The 20,651-nt window shown below is 28.6% G+C and overlaps 1 protein-coding gene across 1 annotated transcript in view; it reads left to right on the forward strand.

The window, feature by feature from the left end:
• Window positions 1–12,777, forward strand: part of LOC141524802 (inactive tyrosine-protein kinase 7) — a 29,491-nt gene extending 16,714 nt beyond the window's left edge. Inside the window, exons 3-8 of the mRNA XM_074238885.1 lie at window positions 7,250–7,373; window positions 8,268–8,707; window positions 8,971–9,834; window positions 10,490–10,765; window positions 11,029–11,211; window positions 11,539–12,777. Of these exons, the coding sequence (XP_074094986.1) occupies window positions 7,250–7,373; window positions 8,268–8,707; window positions 8,971–9,834; window positions 10,490–10,765; window positions 11,029–11,211; window positions 11,539–12,620 (2,969 nt within the window). The 3' untranslated portion in view covers window positions 12,621–12,777. The remainder of the gene's footprint in view (window positions 1–7,249; window positions 7,374–8,267; window positions 8,708–8,970; window positions 9,835–10,489; window positions 10,766–11,028; window positions 11,212–11,538) is intronic.
• The last annotated feature ends 7,874 nt before the right edge of the window (window positions 12,778–20,651 follow it).

The following is a 20,651-nucleotide window of genomic DNA, read 5'->3' on the forward strand; positions in this document are numbered from 1 at the left end:
AATATTTGTTACTTGTTATTTATTCAGCCGATTAAACTTTTTCTTTATATCAAAAATTTCACTAGTTATATCAGAGATCAATTCTAGTGAAAATAAAATTTTTTTACCTTAAAAATGTCATTTAAAAAAAAAAAAAAAAATGAGATTGTATACATTAAAGTGGAGTTATGAGGAGCAAATGATCGAATCTCGTGGATTTTTAGTGAAAGTACTCAGAATTAGTGTGTAGAGCAGTCAGTAGTCAGTACTGGCCATTAAAATTGCAATTATTTTAATTGGAAATGCTCGTTGGTTTGTACGAACGCCCTATCTACGGATTGTACCTACAAAGCAACTCCACTAACTGAAACACTAAAAAAATTTTATTTTTATTACGGTTGTATTTTAATTATTTCTCTGTATCGCCACCTACAGCAACAGCATTTCCCTTTTACCTATTCGCTCACTCTTATTCTCTCCGTCGATCTGCATTATATTATACACGCGCGATAGCGCCGACCCGTGAGATATGAGATAGTGCTTTTGCTAACAAAAATCCAGACTCCCAGAAAACAAAAAAAGCACTAAATAAACGAGTTGAGTCAAGAAAGAGTTAGCAAGACTACAGGGGGAATTATTATTATTCACTTCGATGCCTAGTGCTCTTTCACATATATTATACATTATACATTACACATTATACATACATCATATTCATACATTTTTATATTATGGATATATACCACATCTATTATGCTTTTTATTTTTATTCATTTTCTCTAGTACAAATTTCTAAAGGCCTCATTGCCTCATTATTCGTATTGAATAATTTTTCAATTGAAAATCCTTCATTATTTTCCTCAATTTTTAATGATAATTATAATTAATCACATTTTTCTATCTCGATCTCTATACAAGAGGTAGGAGGTCGAAAGAAGGAGAAAAAAATTTTTATTCTTTTTTTCTGTGATGTAAGTGTAATTATTTTAATTGTTTCATTTTATAATTATTGGACTCGAGGGAAGCTCAGACGGCAATTTATTCAGAATAATTTTTTTTTGTTAATTAATTTTTTGTTTGAGTGGATTGAACTCGTGAAATTTTTCAATAAAATCTAGACTTTGATGCTGTGGAAACTTTATTGAGATATTTTAAAAATAATTTTCTATTAATATTACAAATTTTTTTTAAAATAACAATAATAATGATTAATATTTTTTTATAACTACAGAAAAAAAAATATAATAAAATTTCAGTATAAAAATGAGTCTAGACAGCAAAGAATCCAATATAAATAAAAAGTAAACCATTGACTTCTTCTTCCAATAACCACCTACCAGTGATTAAATCACCAATTTACCAAAAAATTTTTCACAACAAACCGCAAAGATCCCAAGTGTCGCCGGATGGACAGGATCCACAAATAATAACATTTTTCTCCAAGAAAATAGCAAATAAAGCTTCGTCCAACCAAAACTAATCTCAAAAAAAAAAATAAAAACAAAGACAATAAAATACCATACAATACAATATTATATAATATTAGAATTTTTGGAGCTGCGGGTATCGGAAAACGAACTCACGTACACACACGAATGCATACATCATACATACACACCACGTCTGGCCCGTAGTTTCGAGAGCCATAAAAGTTTATGGTGTGTTCGCATCGACCGAGTCCCGGAGTCTCTCTCTCTCGGTCGGGCATTCTCATTCTCGCAACAGTCTCTCTCTTTTTCTCCCTTTACCCCAAAGCTCGTCGCCATGGCAACGGCTTGCGCAACCCCCGACAGCACTGTACTACCACTACCTCTGCTCCTAATACAGTGAAACCAGAGAAAGAGAAAGAGAAAGAACCAACAGAGTTGAGAGCAGAGTCGGCAACGACAACGATATAGACGAGAGTTCCTGGGATCTCCCGTTTTATTTCCCCTGTATAGATATATATGTATATATGTATATATGTACCAGCGATCTCCTCCATTGGTGGGTTGGTGGGTACAAGCCAAGTAAAACTACTACGAGGATAGTAGACTAGTAAAGTACCTAAGTAAAGTTTCACATTTTTTTCTTACACACACAAATATACTCTGGAGATTTTTTATATTATATATTACATGCAGTGTGAGTGAACCTGAATATGACACACACTTACATATATATGTAGCTATAACTAATATATAATAACGAAGGTGTGCATGTGAGTAACACCGTATATATTATATATAGCAGCCTTGAGCAGACTCCCCTGGCTCTTATCAGGACACTCACGACTCACGAGCGTCGAGACGTCGAGATATAAGAGTATGGTATAGAAAATAAGAGTAATGTTTGAGAGTGATGGAGAGATAATAGAAGAAGATGGTTAATGTTGCAGTATACGGATCACGGATCAGATCGCGAGAGTAATACAAGATGTCATGTCTTTTATTTGCTTTACATTACACTTTTTTACCTTCATTTTTATTTTTAAAAATCAAGTCGTTACTTTACTACACCTTGGTACTTTTCAGTCATTATGTCTAAGATTTATTCATGGTATTCATGTGTGATCGAAGGTTAAGACACATTTTGGAGTCGAAATTTTAATTATGGGATAGTAGCAAGTAATGAAAAGATTTTTATTTGTTTAGATTGAATAGAATTAGTTGAATGAAGATACAATTAATTAGATCTTTTGTTAAATTTCGACGTAATTAGTAAATTGTCTGAATCTACTTCAGAAAGTTATCTTTTGATTCGAAGAGTAAATTAAAAGTTATATACAAAAAAAAGTTAATTGATTTTTTTTAATGCAAATTAATTACTTTGAAAATTGTAACGTTGAATTTATTTTATTTATTTACTTAAAATAGTTAATAAAATTTATTTTTATTGTTGTTATTGAAAATGATTAAAATGAAAATTTTTGAGGCAACGCAAAAAATTAATTAATTATTAATTTTACTGTCTAAACTTTCGACCCTCAGCTAATTATCAAGAATAAATTATTTACTTGAATTTAAATTTGTCATAAAAAAATCTGACAAGTAAATTTAAAATATATTTTTTTTTGTCTAATAAAAATAACGATCTATTAAAAATAAAAAAATTAAAGTCATTAGAAATAAAGATTTCATTTGTCCAAACAAAAAAATAAACACACAAAAAAAATTTAATTAATAACAAAGACTGACAAGTTTAATTTTCTTTTGTACACCGCGCCGCTACGTTTAATTTCGATGAAATCGCCTCGAGTGCCGGCGTTTCATTTCACGACGGAATATTTCGCGAAAAGTATTAAAAAAAGGAAAATAAAGAGTATAGATACGAGATTGATAGAATAGAGGGTGAAGAAAAAATCAAGAAACTAAATATATACATACAATGTGTGGAGATGAGTAAACTCCATTTTTTTTTTTTTTTTTTTTTTTTTTGGTAAGGGGTGAAGAATACCAAAAAAACAAATAAAGAAGCAAATGTACACAGATGAACGTCATAGTCGGCCGATCGTAAACGAAAGCGGAAACGAATGAACGAGTGGTGCAGAATAGAGCAGAAGCTTGAAAGAACAAGTGCCGAAAATGAAAGTCAGCTAACATCGTGGCGGTCTGAACTATTCGCGACTGAAGATCCGCGACTTGAATTTTTTTTTTTTTTTTTTCTGAGGAAAACGCTTGTTATTTAAGCAGCTTGTACATCTCTATGCGTTGCATATATGGATGTAATTTATGTGTATGTGCATGGATCAGAATAACAAGAATAGAGAAAAGTTGGGATACAAGGAGAAGTAAAACGAAAAAAAAAAAAAGGAAATGCAAACTTTGGCCTTAGATGAGATATTTGTATTTTGTAAGGGTTTGAATTTTAGCGGGACGATTATTCGTCGCGAAGCGAGAACGCGTGATGATTGCGTTCCAACTTTGTCTTTTCATCAAAATATTTCTTTAGAATAATAAATATTTTTTTTTTTAGTCGAGTCTTTTCTATACAATATACGGGATTATTGTTTTTATTTGACTTTTGTATTTGGTAATTCTTTGTTTGGATTCGAGCAGCATAAGAGAAATATCAGAGGACAGGAAAATAAAAATCTTACATTACATTAGTGGATGAAAAGTATTGCGGAGCTTGTTTATTAAAGCAAACAGCCAATAGGTGCATAAGAGTTGGTTTTATCCATTTAAAGGTAAACGTTTTTGTTGCCGAACAAAAAGTTTGAAACAAAACCACCAGAGATGAGAAGAGTCCTGGTAAATTATTTCGGATAAATTACCTCTGTTTATTTTTTATATACCCATTTGTTGCTGGTTGCTGTGTGGTAAAAGCTATTCGTCGACATTCGCTGTTATTTTTTATTGTTTCTTTTATTAATTTTACTGGCCACAATGGACTGAAGTCCATTACTGCACTCAAAGAATTTTATTTTCATTTCAATTACCATTATTTTATTAGGTTCTTGGGTACTTTTGAATTTTATTATCAAGTTGGTTAATTAACTCATTGTTCTCTTGAAATTATATTACAATTTTTTTTTTATGAATTCATTTGTATATATTTGTTTATATTATTATAACAAAAAATTTTTCTACAATAATTTATAAAATTAAAAAAAAAATATATTAAATTTTTACGAAATATCTGAGCCCATAACAATTTTTTAAAAATGAAATTAATCAAAAAAATAAGTTATGTCAATTATACAGCCCCTCAACGATCCCTTTAAATTCCGTAGGTCGTTTTTTTGTGTTTATTATAGCCCTTCGTACCGCTTTCGCGATCCCTCAAAACCAGAGGTTTTTTGTGTTAAGTATAGTAGCTCTTTAAAAATGGCAAATGAGCAATTTCTTGAGCAATAAAAATAAAAAACAAATTACAGAAAAAAAAAAAATTAAAAAATTGTCGAACAAGATAAATAGACATACAGGACATTATCAGTTGGAGTTAGAGATTAAAGTATAAGTAAATAAAAAAAGTAACAAAAGGACAAAGGAGATGTAAAAATAGTGAGTGTAAAATAGTTGTAAAAAAGGTGTTTAACTTATCTATTTAACAGGGTGGTGGCAGACTACCGCTTAGCCGTTTGTTTAAACAAACGTTAATTCCTTATGGACGGTTCGGGTAAAGGGAACTTGAGAGAGGGCGAATGATAATAATAAACGTTGCGCCCTCGAGTCTCTGGTCGTGTGGCGGGACCTTTGATCTCTCGCTTCGTTTGTGCGTTTAAACACGCTTTTCCGAGTACTGAAGAGCTAAAGAGTAAAAAAAGACCTAACCGGCTAGGCTGAGAGCGAGTCCAAGATCGCGGCAGCAGGCTCAAAAATTAAAAGAGTCAAGAGCCGCTCTCAAGTTGTACCGAGCCAGATACTAATACTGACTTGAGTTGAGTGAAAATTTTACTGGCCGAGCTTAACTCAAGTTAAGAGACCTTAAGAAAAATGTGACGATTCCCTTGTATTTGTACTTTGTGTTTGTTCTTATTTTTTATTTGCTGAACTTAATAGCCTATCAATTAATTTAGTTCTTAATTTTAATCCTCTTCCCTTTCATTGCTTTTTATTTTATTATTATTTGATTCACACAAAAAAATAGCTGCCCCGTGAAAGAATCTCCTAATATGGCCTGATACGCATATGTATAATTTTTTTTATAATACATATTAAAAATTTTTATATCAGGCCATATTAGAAAATTTTTTCACCGGCTGACATGGCCTAATATGACCAGATTAAATCAGGGAATATACAGCCTATATGAAAATTTTTCCACGAATATCTCTAATTCCTAATTTATTACAGTAAACATTAACTCTTTGCTTGGCTAAATGCAACATTAATTATCACCATAAAAATAGCAAAAATATTAATTTAAGATTGAACAAAAAATGAAGCTTGTTACTATTTAGAATAGTAAAGATTAGTATTTTATTTCAACCCCATGAAATTAAGAACTGAGAATATTGACGGGCTTTATGTTGTTATCATTATAAACTTGTAAAACAAGTTGACATCTATAATGTGATACATATTGATGAAGCCGCAAATGTGTATTCGATACTCGTAAATTGCTTTTGACTCATCCTCATCACTCCCCCATTACTATTACACACTACACTCTCTCAACTGAGAAACAACCCCCGTATCCCGTATCCCGTATCCCGTATGTTAGTCTCCTCTCTTGTCCTCCTGCATTCTTTCTTTATGTCGTGTACCCACGTCGACATCTACATCAGAACATCACCGACCAATCGTAGCGCAATTCTATTTACACAGCCTTCGGGCTTAATCCGACTCGCAAAAACTATTGTCGTCTCTTTCTCTCTCTTTCCGACTTAACTTTGCGACAAAACACACGAGTCATAACAAAAAAGACGAAAAACTAAAATTAAACCAATCATTATAAAAGAGAAGAGGGTTAATTTTATTCTACCAAAAAAGCTTGCATCGATTATCCTGACGTTCTGCGCTACTCTGTCTGTATACCGAGTGCATTCACGTCGTCTCAAGATCTTTCCATTCCCTTTTTTTATATTTCTATTTCTACTTCTACTTCTCTGCATCCCTTTTTCTCCTTATTTTCTTCGTTTCTTCTTCTTTCTTTGACTCCAATCTATCCTTCTCGTTCTATTTATTATCTTCCTTTTTGTAGAAACGATTCGATTAATTTTAAACGACCAAAGGGCTCTGACATTAGATACTGCCTTTTTACTCTCCTTTAAATCAATATCCAATCCGCTTAATGAAATTCTGGGTTTAAAGAATTCTATGAGAGAAAAACTCTCCAGAATTTATTAATTTGTTTTACATTGTTTTTATTCCGAGGACTTTTAAATCAATAATAATAATAATTTTAATAAATTATAGCTTTAATATAAAAATAAAATAAAAAGTATTAAATAATTTTCAATAAATTTGAAACCAAAAAATTAATTTTATATTCAAATAAAAATCTAGTACTTGATAAAATAATTATAAATATTTTATTCCCGGATTTTTTTAAGAATAAAATTATAGAAAAAATTTTTTAATAAATACCAAACGCTTATATTTTAATTAAAAATTATTTTTTATTTTTTAATTTGATTTGTTCTTTAGTTTTTTAAATTAATTATTTATTTTGTCGAATAATTAAATCAAATAAAAATATATTTAACTTTCGGAAAGTAATTGAAGATCCACTAAGTTAAATAAATAAATTTAATCAGCTAATTGTGTTAATTAAAAGTTAATGAGTAGTGTTAATGAGAAATAAAATAAATAATTAATGAAATGAATGAAATTTAATGTTTCAGGGATAAGCGAGTCGCGGGTAGTTCTGGAATTGCCAAAGTTTCCTTCTCCAGTGCGTCCTGGTGGTGAGGTGGAATTACGGTGCCACGTGGATGGCTCCGGTGAAATGAGATACGAGTGGTTTAAGTTAGTATTTACACACATATATATATATATATATATATATATATATATATATATATATATATATATATATATATAGAAGTATGTATGTAATAATAAACAGACACTTGACAAGACACGTCACGTTTTGGTACTGTCACTTGTTCGCTAATTATCGTACCACCCTACTTGAGTCTCTAATGAATAAAACAGCGCGAGTGTATAGAACTTGAATAGAAACTCGAGTTGAAGCTGAAGCTGAGCCTCAAGTGAGCAGGGAAACATGATGAGCCGTGTCTGATATATAACTTTACATTTACTGATTTTCACTTATTCTCTACTTTAATTAATCATTTTCATTGTTTATTTTATTGTTTTTATACACTGAAAAAATCACTAGATTCAAAAACATATTTTCGTAAAATTTCTCTTGTGCTTCAAGATATTTTCAGTTTAAATTGATTTACTAAATTGGCTGTTGAATGAATGAAAAAAAAATTTTTTTAAATGCTCAGAAAATTCTTCATAAGAATTTTACTCTGTAAATTTTTGATATAGGTCTAAAAAATTTTTTTCAAGTAAATATTCACTCAAATAATTTACTGTCAAAATTTTCGAATTTGTTTTGTGTTAAATTTTTTTGTATTAAATATTTAAAATGATTTTTAGTCTTAGATCAAAAATTTTTTCGCTTGATTCAAGATGAAAAAAAATTTTTGGCTTTAAAAAAATTTTGAGAAAGATAAAAATTATTTTTATAATTTATTCTCAAATCAAGAATTTTTATTTTACATCAAGTTAATTTTATTACCATTTAAATTTCGAATAGACTGTATTTTGATTGGAGAATTTTTTTTAACATAAATACTAAATAATTAATAACAAAATCAATTAATATTTGCTCCATTTAACGAACAGGAATACTAAAAGCTTGATGACAAACGAGCACATAAAAGTGAAGAGCAAAAAGAAACTGCACATCCAGAACGTGAGCACAAAAGACAATGGGGTGTATTCATGCCTAGCGCGAAATGAAGCCGGATCTTCGCCTATAAAAGAAAGTTATCCGCTGGTAATGCCCGCGAACGAGACGGCTACGATAAAAGTTGTCCCGCAGAATGTGATTGTCAAACGCGGCGAGCAGGCGTCAATGCACTGCGTCTACGAGAATGCCGATTCCGTTGAATGGTACTTTAAAGAAATCGGACCACTCGCCGACGAGGACGACGAAAGAATGGCTTTTGAAAATGGTACCCTGGTTATTCGCGCTGCTGAGCACCGGGATCAAGGTGTCTATGCTTGTCACGGTATCAGAGACGGCATGGCCCAGATTTACACCGCTGAGCTGCAGATTGCTTGTAAGCTTTACTTTATTCACGCCTGTATTTTATTTTATTTTATTTTATTTCGATCGGACAAATTCTACTTTTAAACTTTTCTTTATCCAATAAATTTGTTCCGAAAATTAATTTTTTAAAAATTGCATTTTTAATTTTAAAAAATTTTTACATATCAATTTTTTTTTAATTTTTTTGCCATAATTTATTCGTTAAAAAAAGAATTAAAATTTAATAAATATCTGCTAAATTAATTTTCATAAAAAAATGTCAATAATTTCCAGACTTACACAACCTATCAGACGCATCATTAGAGCCATCGTTACCAGACCAAATAGCAGTAGTAGGCCAAGACCAAGAGCTCCAAGTGAGTTGCCTCGAGCCCGCAGGATTGCCAGGACCCCGCGTATTTTGGCGCGACCCACGAGGTCACTTGATAAGCGACGCGGGGCCCGTACGAGTGCAAGACAACACTCTTCTGATCGCGAAGGCCCGAGTGTCTGATGACGGAGGCAATTACACGTGTATCGCGGAAAATTTGGCGGGTACCAGCGAGATAGTAGTCCAAGTGATAGTTTCGACTCCCTCGACACTAACGAGCTCTCCAGAGCCGCTCTCAGTGATGGAAGGCGATCCTGCGACTCTGATGTGCTCTTACACCGGGATGGAAGCTCCGGTGACTCACGCCCAGTGGGTGAAAGACGGAGAGCCCCTGAAAGAGACTGGGGGACCCAGTAGACATCGCGTCACCGACCGGCATGGAAACGTCACTCTTCACTACCGATCAACGTCGCTCGCCGACAAGGGGAATTACGCCTGCGAGATCCACACCAAAGGATTCCCCGCGATCAGATCCAAGCCCGCGACGCTCAACGTCAAGGAAAAGCTAAAGTTTTCACCGCCCCCCGTCGACAAGAAACTTGAACTTAATTCGACGACAAAAGTCTACTGCAAGGCGCAAGGCGCCACCAACCCCACTGTCAGGTGGATAAAGGAACACGAGGGAGAAAAGTTTCCAGATCACGTTCAGGACATTAATGGTACGCTCCACTTTAATGGCGTCCTCGAAACAGACAGAGGTCGTTATATATGCATTGCCTCCAACGCTCAGGGCTCCATCAATCACACCATACAGATTGAAGTTGTCAGTAAGTGTAATCTGGATTTTTCATTTTTTTTTAAGGATTCCTTGATTAGATTGGATCCAAATTCAATTTATGGAAATTTTTAAAATTAATTTTTTTTTTAGACTTGAAACTAATTTTTAAGTTGACAAGATAATATTATTATTTTATTTATTTATTAATTTATCAATTAAATAAATTTTATCGAAAATGTATTTGAATAATGATTAACATGAAAATTCATTAATTAAATTGAATATCTTTCAAAAAAATTTTTTATTGAAAAAATAATTACTTGTAAAATAATATTGAACTTTAAAAATTTTGTTAATCAAATTTGAGTATTATAAATTACAATTATTTTATTTTCCATAGAGAATTGTTTAGATTTCAATAAAAAATAATTTACAAAATATTTTTAAAATGTGATCGAAAAAAAAAAAAAAAAAACAGTGAAAATTTTATTTTAAATTCTTCTATTTATACAACAATTACCAAGTTTAAATTCCAAAGAGAGTTTACTAACCAAAACTATCCCTTCGTTCTAGAAACTTATAACCGACCATCCAAATTTTCGTAAATTGGAAACTAATTATCGGAAACTCGCAACAGTGTTGCAAAAGCTTGTAACATAAACATGAACGAAAAAATTTAATCACAACCTGTTTTTATGATTCAGTTGCTCCAAAATTCACGGAACTGCCTCAGAACCCAACAGAAGCCACGGAAGGGTACCCAGTGATGTTGCATTGTGCGGCAGAAGGCGATCCAACGCCACAAATCCACTGGGATAAAGACTCAACGCTAAATAATCTCGATGATCCTCGATTACAGGTTTTAGCAAATGGAAGTTTGTACATCAAAGAGGCTTACCTCAGCGACGAAGGAAAATATGGCTGCACAGCGGGTAACAGCGGGGGCTTGAAGAGGGTCGAGGTTCAATTGAATGTCAAATGTAAGCTTGTCATTATCATTGCAACAACCAACAACTTCATCTTCCGTTTATTTCGATTGTAATACTGCTTAGTTCCCGTCAGTTCCATTCATAATTTGTAATATCATAATCATAATTGACAGCTAATCGTCAACTAAATTTATCTTGACCTATACAAACAAAGTATTATAGATTAAATTACATATTAAAGTTTTCGCGGAATTAAATTTTATTTATATCAAACATTAAATTTAAATCTAAATATTTACTTTATTTTTTGATAGCCGGCGATGGATACAGATCAGATATGGACGTAGAAAACTACGACGGCTCGATGATGACTAAAACAGTAACAATAACACTAGGTGTCGCTGGCGCCTACATGATTCTCGTAATTGGACTGATGCTTTACTGCCGCTATAGGCGTCGTCGTAGAAAGCAGCAGTATTTACAAGAGCAGGGTGAAGGTTCGTAAATAAATAACTGGTCAAAAAATAAATTGACTCAAAAAAATTATGAAGACAATAATTATCTTGGAGTAAATAAAAATTATTTGTTATTTATTTTAAATCATATATATAAAATTTTTTGTAAGATTATTGATACATTTAAAAATATTTTCTCAGATTTCGAATAAATTTGAAAAAATTTTGGTAATAATTTAACGAACGTAGTTTATGAAAATCGTTGAAAAAAAAAATGTTTATTTTAGCCAAGAATATGTTGATCTTCTGGATTAATTTTTTTAGTTTGATAAAAATTTTTTCTCGGTATTAATAGTAAAAATGTTACAGAAAAACTCGAGAACGGCGACATTCATGAGGAGCAAACAGAGCTAAAAGAGATGAACCCGAAGCAAAATGGCGAGCGTAAAAAAGAGAACAGAGATTCGCATCGCAGCGACGGAGCAGAAACAGCTCAAAGCCAGAGCAGTAATCACTCGAAAAAATCCAAAAGCAGCTACGATAAATTAGCGATATCACGATCAAACCTCCGCGAATTGAAGCCACTGGGTCGTGGAGAGTTCGGAGAAGTATTTTCTACAAAGTACCAAGTGGATGGTGAAAAAGAGCAGATAGTTATGGTGAAAAGTCTCCTGAACACCAAGGACGAGACTTCGCTGCAAGAATTCAAGCGACACTTGGATCTTTTGCATAAATTGAACCATGAGAATGTCGCAAAATTAATTGGACTTTGCAGAGAGGTAGAACCTGATTACATGATCCTGGAATTCACCGACTGGGGTGACTTGAAGCAGTTCCTGCTGGCTTCAAAGAAAAAGGACGAAGCTTTGGCTCCAAATTCCGGTAGCAGCCCCACATCCAACGCGAACCCTAACCCTGATATCAAGCAGCGCGCTCCTCAATTGGCCGTTGCACAAATTTTGGCCCTGGCGAATCAAGCCGCCAGGGGGCTCAAGCACATCGCGGACAACAGACTGGTTCACAAGGACATCGCAGCTAGGAACTGTTTGATTTCGAGCAGCCTGAGTCTGAAAATAACCATGTCCTGCATGTCCAAGGAACCTTATCAGCAAGAGTACGCCAAGTTCCGCAATCAGGTGATCCCTCTGAGGTGGATGCCCTTCGAAGCGGTTTATGAGGATGAATACTCGACGAAGAGTGATGTCTACTCATTTTCCTGCTTGCTTTGGGAAATCTTCCACCAGGGCGAGCTACCCTTGAATAAACTGAACGATGAAACGGTGCTGGCCCAGCTTAAGACACATTCTTTGGGCTGGAAGGCTCACAAAGCGGCCCCTCCTGCTCTTCAGGAGCTTCAGGATAAATGCTGGGCTAAGGATCCCAGGGAGAGACCGACCTTTGATGAGGTTGTTACTAAAATAGGGGAAATCGTCGTCGATAGTTGCTTGTAAATTTATTTATTCGAGATTATTAAGGGGGGGAATTGCTTTTTTGTAGATCTGAAGCTAGTTTGGCTTTGTTGAAGTGGAAAAAAATTTTTTACCTGGTAATATGATCTAGGCTGTAGGAAAAATAAATTATGCTTAGAGATAGTAGGATTAATTATTTTTAATTATTATAAAAATTCAAGTTTAGATATTAAATTTTAATTGAATTTTTATAAAATTAAAGAATAATCAATTTTTTTTCACAATGTAAACAAAATTGTTCTTTTTTTGAATAAGTAATTTATTCCTTGTGAAAACATGAGTATACTTTTTGTGAAGAAAACTTGAATTATTTAAAATTGGAAAATTTATTACTTTAAAATGATGAAATATTAAGAATTGAAATTTTTTTTGTCACTTTTAGATTCTTAAAAATATTTTGTATTTGTCAGAAAAAAAAAATGACCAAACTATCTTCAGTAAAAAAGTAAGAAGATAATTTTGTAAGTTTAAAACAGTCTGGTAAATATTTTTTTTTTAATTTAAGCAGATAAATTTTGGATAAAGAAAATATTATATTTGTGTATGTGAGTTAAGGTAATCTAGGATATATAATTGACCGTTTGGTCCCAACGGCTAATTGACACTGCCTCTGTCCATTAATCAGCGCTAGATATTTATAAGCGTCTATTATCGACCTAAGACTATATAAATAATATTAATAATAATATTTACTGATAATTAGGATGCGTATGGTAAAAGGCCGCGAAGCTTTTACGCAAATAATGTAATGATTAAGGATAATTAATGGATAACGAATAATTAATTGATAATTGTTATGCGTAGATCGATAGTGAGCTAAGTAAAGATGTAGAAAACTATTTATTTAAAGTTTTTTTTTATTTACAATGGATCATTGCCACGAAAGTAGTATAATGGCCTAGACAAATTGCTTGTAGCAATTAAATTTTTCATCGATTATCGAGTAACTTTTAACGAAACGAATAAGCAACCCTGTTATTGATTATTCTATTACGAAAACTTAAACTACGACGTGTAATAAGACTAATAGTAATAGTAACATATATATTTTAAAGACATCGAAGTTGTAATAAGATAATTAGCGGCTCCGAGCCGACAGTCCAATGCCTATACTAACATTTACGAAAGTATCCCAGCCATATCATCAAATATTAAATTAGCTAAACGTGAAAAATTTTGATTGTACGAGTACTTTTTATCGTTAGGATTTTTTTTTTTTTTTTAGGTAATATCGATACTTATGGAGTTAGTAATTTGTAATTTGTAATTGATAATTTATATTAAGAGATCGAAAGACCAAGAGTGATTGATCTCTCGCGAGATATTTTTAAAATATTTGTATATATTGATAATTAACCGGATTTTATAATTCAAACGTTTTTTGTACTTCAATTTATTAATTTAATGATCTTCCAAGAGTTTTTTTTTGGGATTATGAGAGATTTTTATTGTATTGGTGATTTTTTTAGGTGTAATTAGTGAATTTATATTGGAATTTATCGATTTTAGAAGTTAGATAAGTTTGAGGTTGAAAATAAAATTGTGTGAGGAAATTTTTAATTAGAAATATTATAATTAAGAATTTTAAGAGTGATGATTAGGAAATAAATATTTTTTAGAATTTTTTAAAATTCATATTTTCAAAAAAATTAATTTTTTTTTTTTTTTGGGGAAAATTAAATATTACACAAAAATATCCCCAAAAATTATTTCAGAATTTTTTATCAAACCAAAAAATTTTTTTGCATTAAACAAAACTTGAGGTAATAATATCAATTTTTTTTTTTTAATTTACTGAAATATAATGTTTGATTAATTAATTAAAATAAAATAAAATTTTTTATATTTAAAATATAAATTGACAAATATTAATTGTTTAAAAAAATTTTTTTTTACTTACATAAATTTTTTCTGTGCAAAAAAAAAAGAATTGATTGAACTCTAAAAATTTTCTACACAAACTAAATTATAAAAATATCAATAAAATATTCATACGATTAATAACGCCCATTAGTAAAAATAAGATAAATTGCAAGGTTGCGGATGTATATACCTAAAGAATGCTTTGATGAGTAAAAACTATAACTTGCACGTGTCGCAATAGTGAGCTTAAGTATACTTGACTAAATAAAATTTAAAAAAAAAATACAATAAACGAAATAAAAAAAAAAAACGCGATGCACAGAATTGCTGTGCATTTTCATCGATCGGCTGCCAAAGGAGAAGAAAGAATCGATTGATTAATTAACGATCAACATGATTCTTCACCTCCTACATTAATAATCGACAAATATATATATTAATAAATATATACGCAAAATTATTATTATTATTATAAAAAAAAAAATTATGATTTATGATTTACGATATTCAATTATATTGATAATTATTAATGATTTATGATAAATCGATATTATATATATTAAATATTAAAATTAAATGTAAACGTATTTATATAAATTTATGAATATGTATTTTTGGCTGTATCTATTAATTAATTATTTAATTACATACGTAGGTACAAAAAGTACTGCCAATATTTCCGCAATTTAAACAAGAAACATAATTATGAAAATAATAAAAAATAAATAATAATAACGGTTTGTAGAATAGTGATTGAAAATTTGGTTCTTAAAACAGATTCTTCCATAATTATATTACGACATTCCCTGCAGCATTATAAATTATTATTAATCGAAAAATAAATAAATAAATGGATTAATTATATACTAGTTCTTCCCTGCTATTAATTGATGTATTATCGTCTATATTCGAATATTCGATGGATAATCCCAATATACTCTAGTCAAAGTGGCGATAAACGATAAGACAGAACTTGAAATAATCTAACTGTATAACTAATCTTATTATTGATAATTATTAATTATTATTAATATTCAAATAAAAAATAATTAAAAGAAGAAATAAAATTACACTGAAAATTGAAGATTATTTTGAGCTTTTGTATTTTGAAGAAATAAAATAAAAATAATAAGTAATAAAAAAATAACAGGTTCATTGATAAAGCAGTATTTTGTAAATATTTGTACTTTTTTATGGTGTACTTCTGAATTATTAAATGGTATGCTATGAGCAATTATGAATAAATGTAATGCGAAAAAAAATTTTTTTGTGATCATTTTTTGAATTAATATTACCAATTTATTCCTTATATTTGTTGTCATTAAATCTATTGACTTTAGAATAAATTTTTTAAATAAATAAATTATTAAAAAAGTATTTTAGTTATTATTTAATTGATAAACTAAATAAAAAATTAGTTGAATGATACTTTTGAATTTTTGAGAGAAAATTTCATTGTTTTATTTTTTTTTTAATTAAAATTAAAGAAAATTGGAGAATAACTAGTCAATTTAGGTAAGACACTTGTTTACTACTTTTTTTTTATGAAAAATTATTAATTTAAAAAAATTATATTATTTTTATTAAAAAAATAATTCTATGAAATTTTTTGAGAATTAATCACTTATATTATTTAGAAATATATTTTTCTATTACTATTTAAAAATGTATATTTTTAACATTGATAAGAAAATTAATTTGAGTTAAGAAAAAAAAATATTTTGAATGAAGAAACAGATTGAATTCTCAAAAAAAAAATTTCTTAATTTAAAAATTTTTCTTCTTAAATTAATTTAATTTTTTGTTAATGTTTACTACTTGTATATAGAAATAGAAAACTTATAAATAAAAAATAATGAGGTTCAAAAATAAAAAAAATAAAGCATTTTTATATTATTTTATTACCTAATCAAATTTATTTTGACTTAATATTTCATAGTACAATCTATAATCTATGTTGATTTTTATAAAATAACGCAATAGTCAAATGCAAAAATGGGTACAAAAACGCAAGTTTTTTTCTTTTAATATATATTTTAACCGTACACAAAAACTTACGGTATTTAATATATATATATATTTATATATAATAATAATATAATATAATAATATAATATAATATCCATTAAAATAATGAGAGAAGAGGCAATTGTACGATGATTGAGACCCTAATTTATGAATAATGTTAAAATTATAAAACATTGTGATGATGCGAGAGTATGGTTTGTTCATTTATCTTCATTTTTTATTTCTTCTTTAGTTAATGTATATTTATAATATATATATTTGTTTTGTTATTTCTTCTTTATATAAAGTCTAATGAATTAATCGTATATATTGTACTTAATTCATTAATACCATAGCAGCCTCACTCTCTAATAGTACTAAATATAATAATGGTATAATAATGCAGTAATTATTGTTAATACAGGTTATTAACATTATATAAATAATAATTGTCGGAATAATTGATAAACAATGCTACATTACTCTTAATCCTTCTCGACTTCTTTCTTCTTCTTTTTTTTTTTTTTTTTTTTTTTTTTTTTTATTATTTTTATTCATTTTTAAATGTTTATCATATAGTTTAATAATCACAATAGCGTATTCTGAAAAATAGATTAGGATTCCGTAGGCAGAGTTCTGAGATTCTAAATCATCATCATCATTAATATTATTAATCATTATACAATTACAATTATAATAATTATTTTATAAATCTACATCGTCTGAATGACGTAAAGACCAAGTTTGGGAAGAACAAACGAGTTCAAGCAACATTTCGTAATTTTTTTTTTTTTTTAATTTTTAAAATCTCTTTAAATTCGTGCGAACATGCTTTTTTATAATTTCATTATTATTGTTATTATTATTATTATTATTATTATTATTATTATTATTATTATTATTATTATTATTATTATTATTATTATTATTATTATTATTATTATTATTATTATTATTATTATTATTATTATTATTATTATTATTATTATTATTATTATTATTATTATTATTATTATTATTATTATTATTATTATTATTATTATCATTATAAATATAACATTGCACATCGAACTCGTGGAGATTTGAAATATTTTAATCGCCGATTTTATTATTTTAAAAGTCGTCCAATTTAGCAACTGATCTTACGTACCACCCACAGTCAAAGAATCACTCGCACAGCTCTTCATAATAATAATAATAATAATTATTATTATTTTTTTTTAGTGAGTATTATTTTTTTAATATTTGCAATAACAACTAGTCGCAATAAGGAGATTGGCTCGGTTTGCTCGTTCAATCATTCACACTAAGAGGTGATGGACGAAGGTAGGTAATTCCAATGATTTTTAATTAATTAATTAATTAATAAACAAATCTCCAAATCTCTGCCCAGGGAACCCGCTATAACAGGGCACTATGAACAGCAGTCCGCCGGTAAAAATGTCTTCCGACTCATCGTCAATCATCAATCATTCTTTTTTTTGGTAATTTTTTTTTTTTTGTTAATTATTAATTTTAATTACTTATTAATCATCAATCATCACTAACACTCGGATTTAAATCTCGTACGTCTCACATTTTAGTCACACACACGCCGAAATTCATTCCATACAATTTTTAAAAATTGAATTTTTTTTTAAATTATAATTGTAATTGTTAAATTATTGATGGGTGTTATACGTACGAATATCAGCGCACAATTAGTGTTCAATATTTTTTTTTTTTTTTTTTATTAATATCGGAATATTTTTTTAGTAATTTTGTTCGTGCGCTTCTTCTGTTCTTTTTTTTATATTTTATAATTAATAATTAAAATTATCAACAAAATACTCATTGCGTATTATTGGTAAAAGCAGAGGCAATATTACATCACGTTGTGCGATTACAATAAAAAATAGTTGTAATAATTATTATAAAATTGTTTTATATTTACTTTTAATTACTGACTTTTATTTATTGTTATGAAATAATTGTCGTTTTAATTATCGGGTTTTTTTTTTGGTTTATTTTTTTAATTATTTAGCGCGGGGAAGTACGCAGATAATTTTTAATTTTTGTAAATATTTTTTTATAAGTTGCACTGGAATTTTATTAATTTTTTTAAAATCCAGAAATTAACAAAATTCAACTTTAGTTTTTTAAAAATTATTGCACGAACAAAAATTTTTTGTAACTCTCCCCTTTAAAAAATTGGAATGTGTAATTAAAAAAATAAAAAATGCAGACTAATAAATGCATTATTTACAATAGTAATTGTTATTATTAATAATAATTATAATAAATCACTAGATTATTAAAAATAAAATCTAGTTAACTAGTAAAAAACAATGAATTAATAATATATTTATAATTATAATTAATTAATAATTACAAAGCAACCATAAGCGGATTCATAAAGATTATTAATTATTTAGTTTAATCAGCATCCTCAAATCCGACTATGCCTTGCCAATTATGCTTTCTATGAGCGCATTCACTCTATTAATCAGCCACAGTAAATCACTACTGTCTTTTATTTTGAGTAATATATATTTATCAATTTTTCATATTAGTTCATTAATTCATTTATTTTTAATCAAAGACGTGCCTTTCTACCGCAGCCTACTGCCTAATTTTCCTCATCGTATTATAAATATATTTATTAACTTGCTTCTCTCATTTTTTTTCTTTAAATGTTGATGGCAATTAACATTTATAACAAATTTTATTAGATTGCCATGTTTTTTATTGACCTACTGGCGCCCAACGCTGATGGTTTTTTTTTACATGCTGAATTTTACGTGCTTACTCATGTCAAAGCTACAAATTGCGACTTTAAGTTTCCAAAATTTTTAATAAATTTAATATTCTAATATTTTAATTAAAAATAAAATATCAAATTTTTTTTTACCAAAAATTGAAAAAAATTCAATTCAATTTTTTTTTTAATTTTTAATCACAAAAAAAATGTCTTTTTTTTTTAAAAAAAAGCAGAAAAATTAATCTTGATTAAAAAATGACTAGAATTAATCATTAAAAATAAATAAAAATAATGAAGCTATTAAATTGAATTTTCTGTCCGCCATTAAGTCGCATTCGACCATAACCTTTCGCTTAGCAACATTAACACATGACCGTTGACCTCCACTTAAAATAATAAATTTTACAGTAAAAAATAGCTGTATTAGGAAGAAGCAAATTACAATAAATACAAATTGCAATTGATAATATAAATCGTTGATAAGTCATCTTGTTGTTAATATTTCGTTTACTAAAAATGAATCTTACTCATTATCTCTTTCACTCGGACATGCATTACCCCTATTATGTACTCACATAGTATTTAATATTTCAATAAACTTTTATAAACAAAAGGGGCTGGAATAAACATTATCAACGTTGCCGATTAAATGGCAGGCAAATTATTTCTTAAATTTACAATTACATTAATTTAAGTTTAAATATTTATTCAATTTATTAATTACAATACAACCATATAACTTATTTATCATTTGGCGCAATACTTTATTTAGATTTTATGAGTACATTTAAAATGAAACACAGCTCGCGCCTAATAATAAATAAATTAACGTTATCAACTTTAATATTATAATTATAATCATTGTTAAAATTGTAATTATAATTATAATATAATTATAATAACATTAGGTACTAACTTCTTTTTTTTTTTTTTTTTTTTAATTATTAATATTAATTTTAGTATTTAAAATGACTTACAATTCGTACAACTTGCCTAACTTATAAAACTATTACGCTTAAATGAATTAACACTAGATCTTTTTTCAATATACAGATCAGTTGACAACTTATAATTTATTTTAATAATTAATTAATCAATTAATATTTATATATATATATATATATATATATATATATATATATATATATATATATATATATATATATATATTTATATTTGTTATAATAATTGTAACTGTGTATGTCCTCTACTTAGGCTAGACTCCGACGGAAAAATATATTTATAAAAAGTTATAATATTATATTATTAATATTAATAATAATAATATCAATAATTTATAATTTTTATATTTATAATATATATTATATTTTTATATATACGTTTTAAGCGACTCTACATACCAATGTTTATTTTATTTTATTTAAATTATTTTTTTTTTCGCT

This window comes from Cotesia typhae, unplaced genomic scaffold, assembly GCF_013202065.1.
Source record: "Cotesia typhae breed Kobodo isofemale line unplaced genomic scaffold, CoteBio_Ctyphae contig_23, whole genome shotgun sequence".
Taxonomy (NCBI): domain Eukaryota; kingdom Metazoa; phylum Arthropoda; class Insecta; order Hymenoptera; family Braconidae; genus Cotesia; species Cotesia typhae.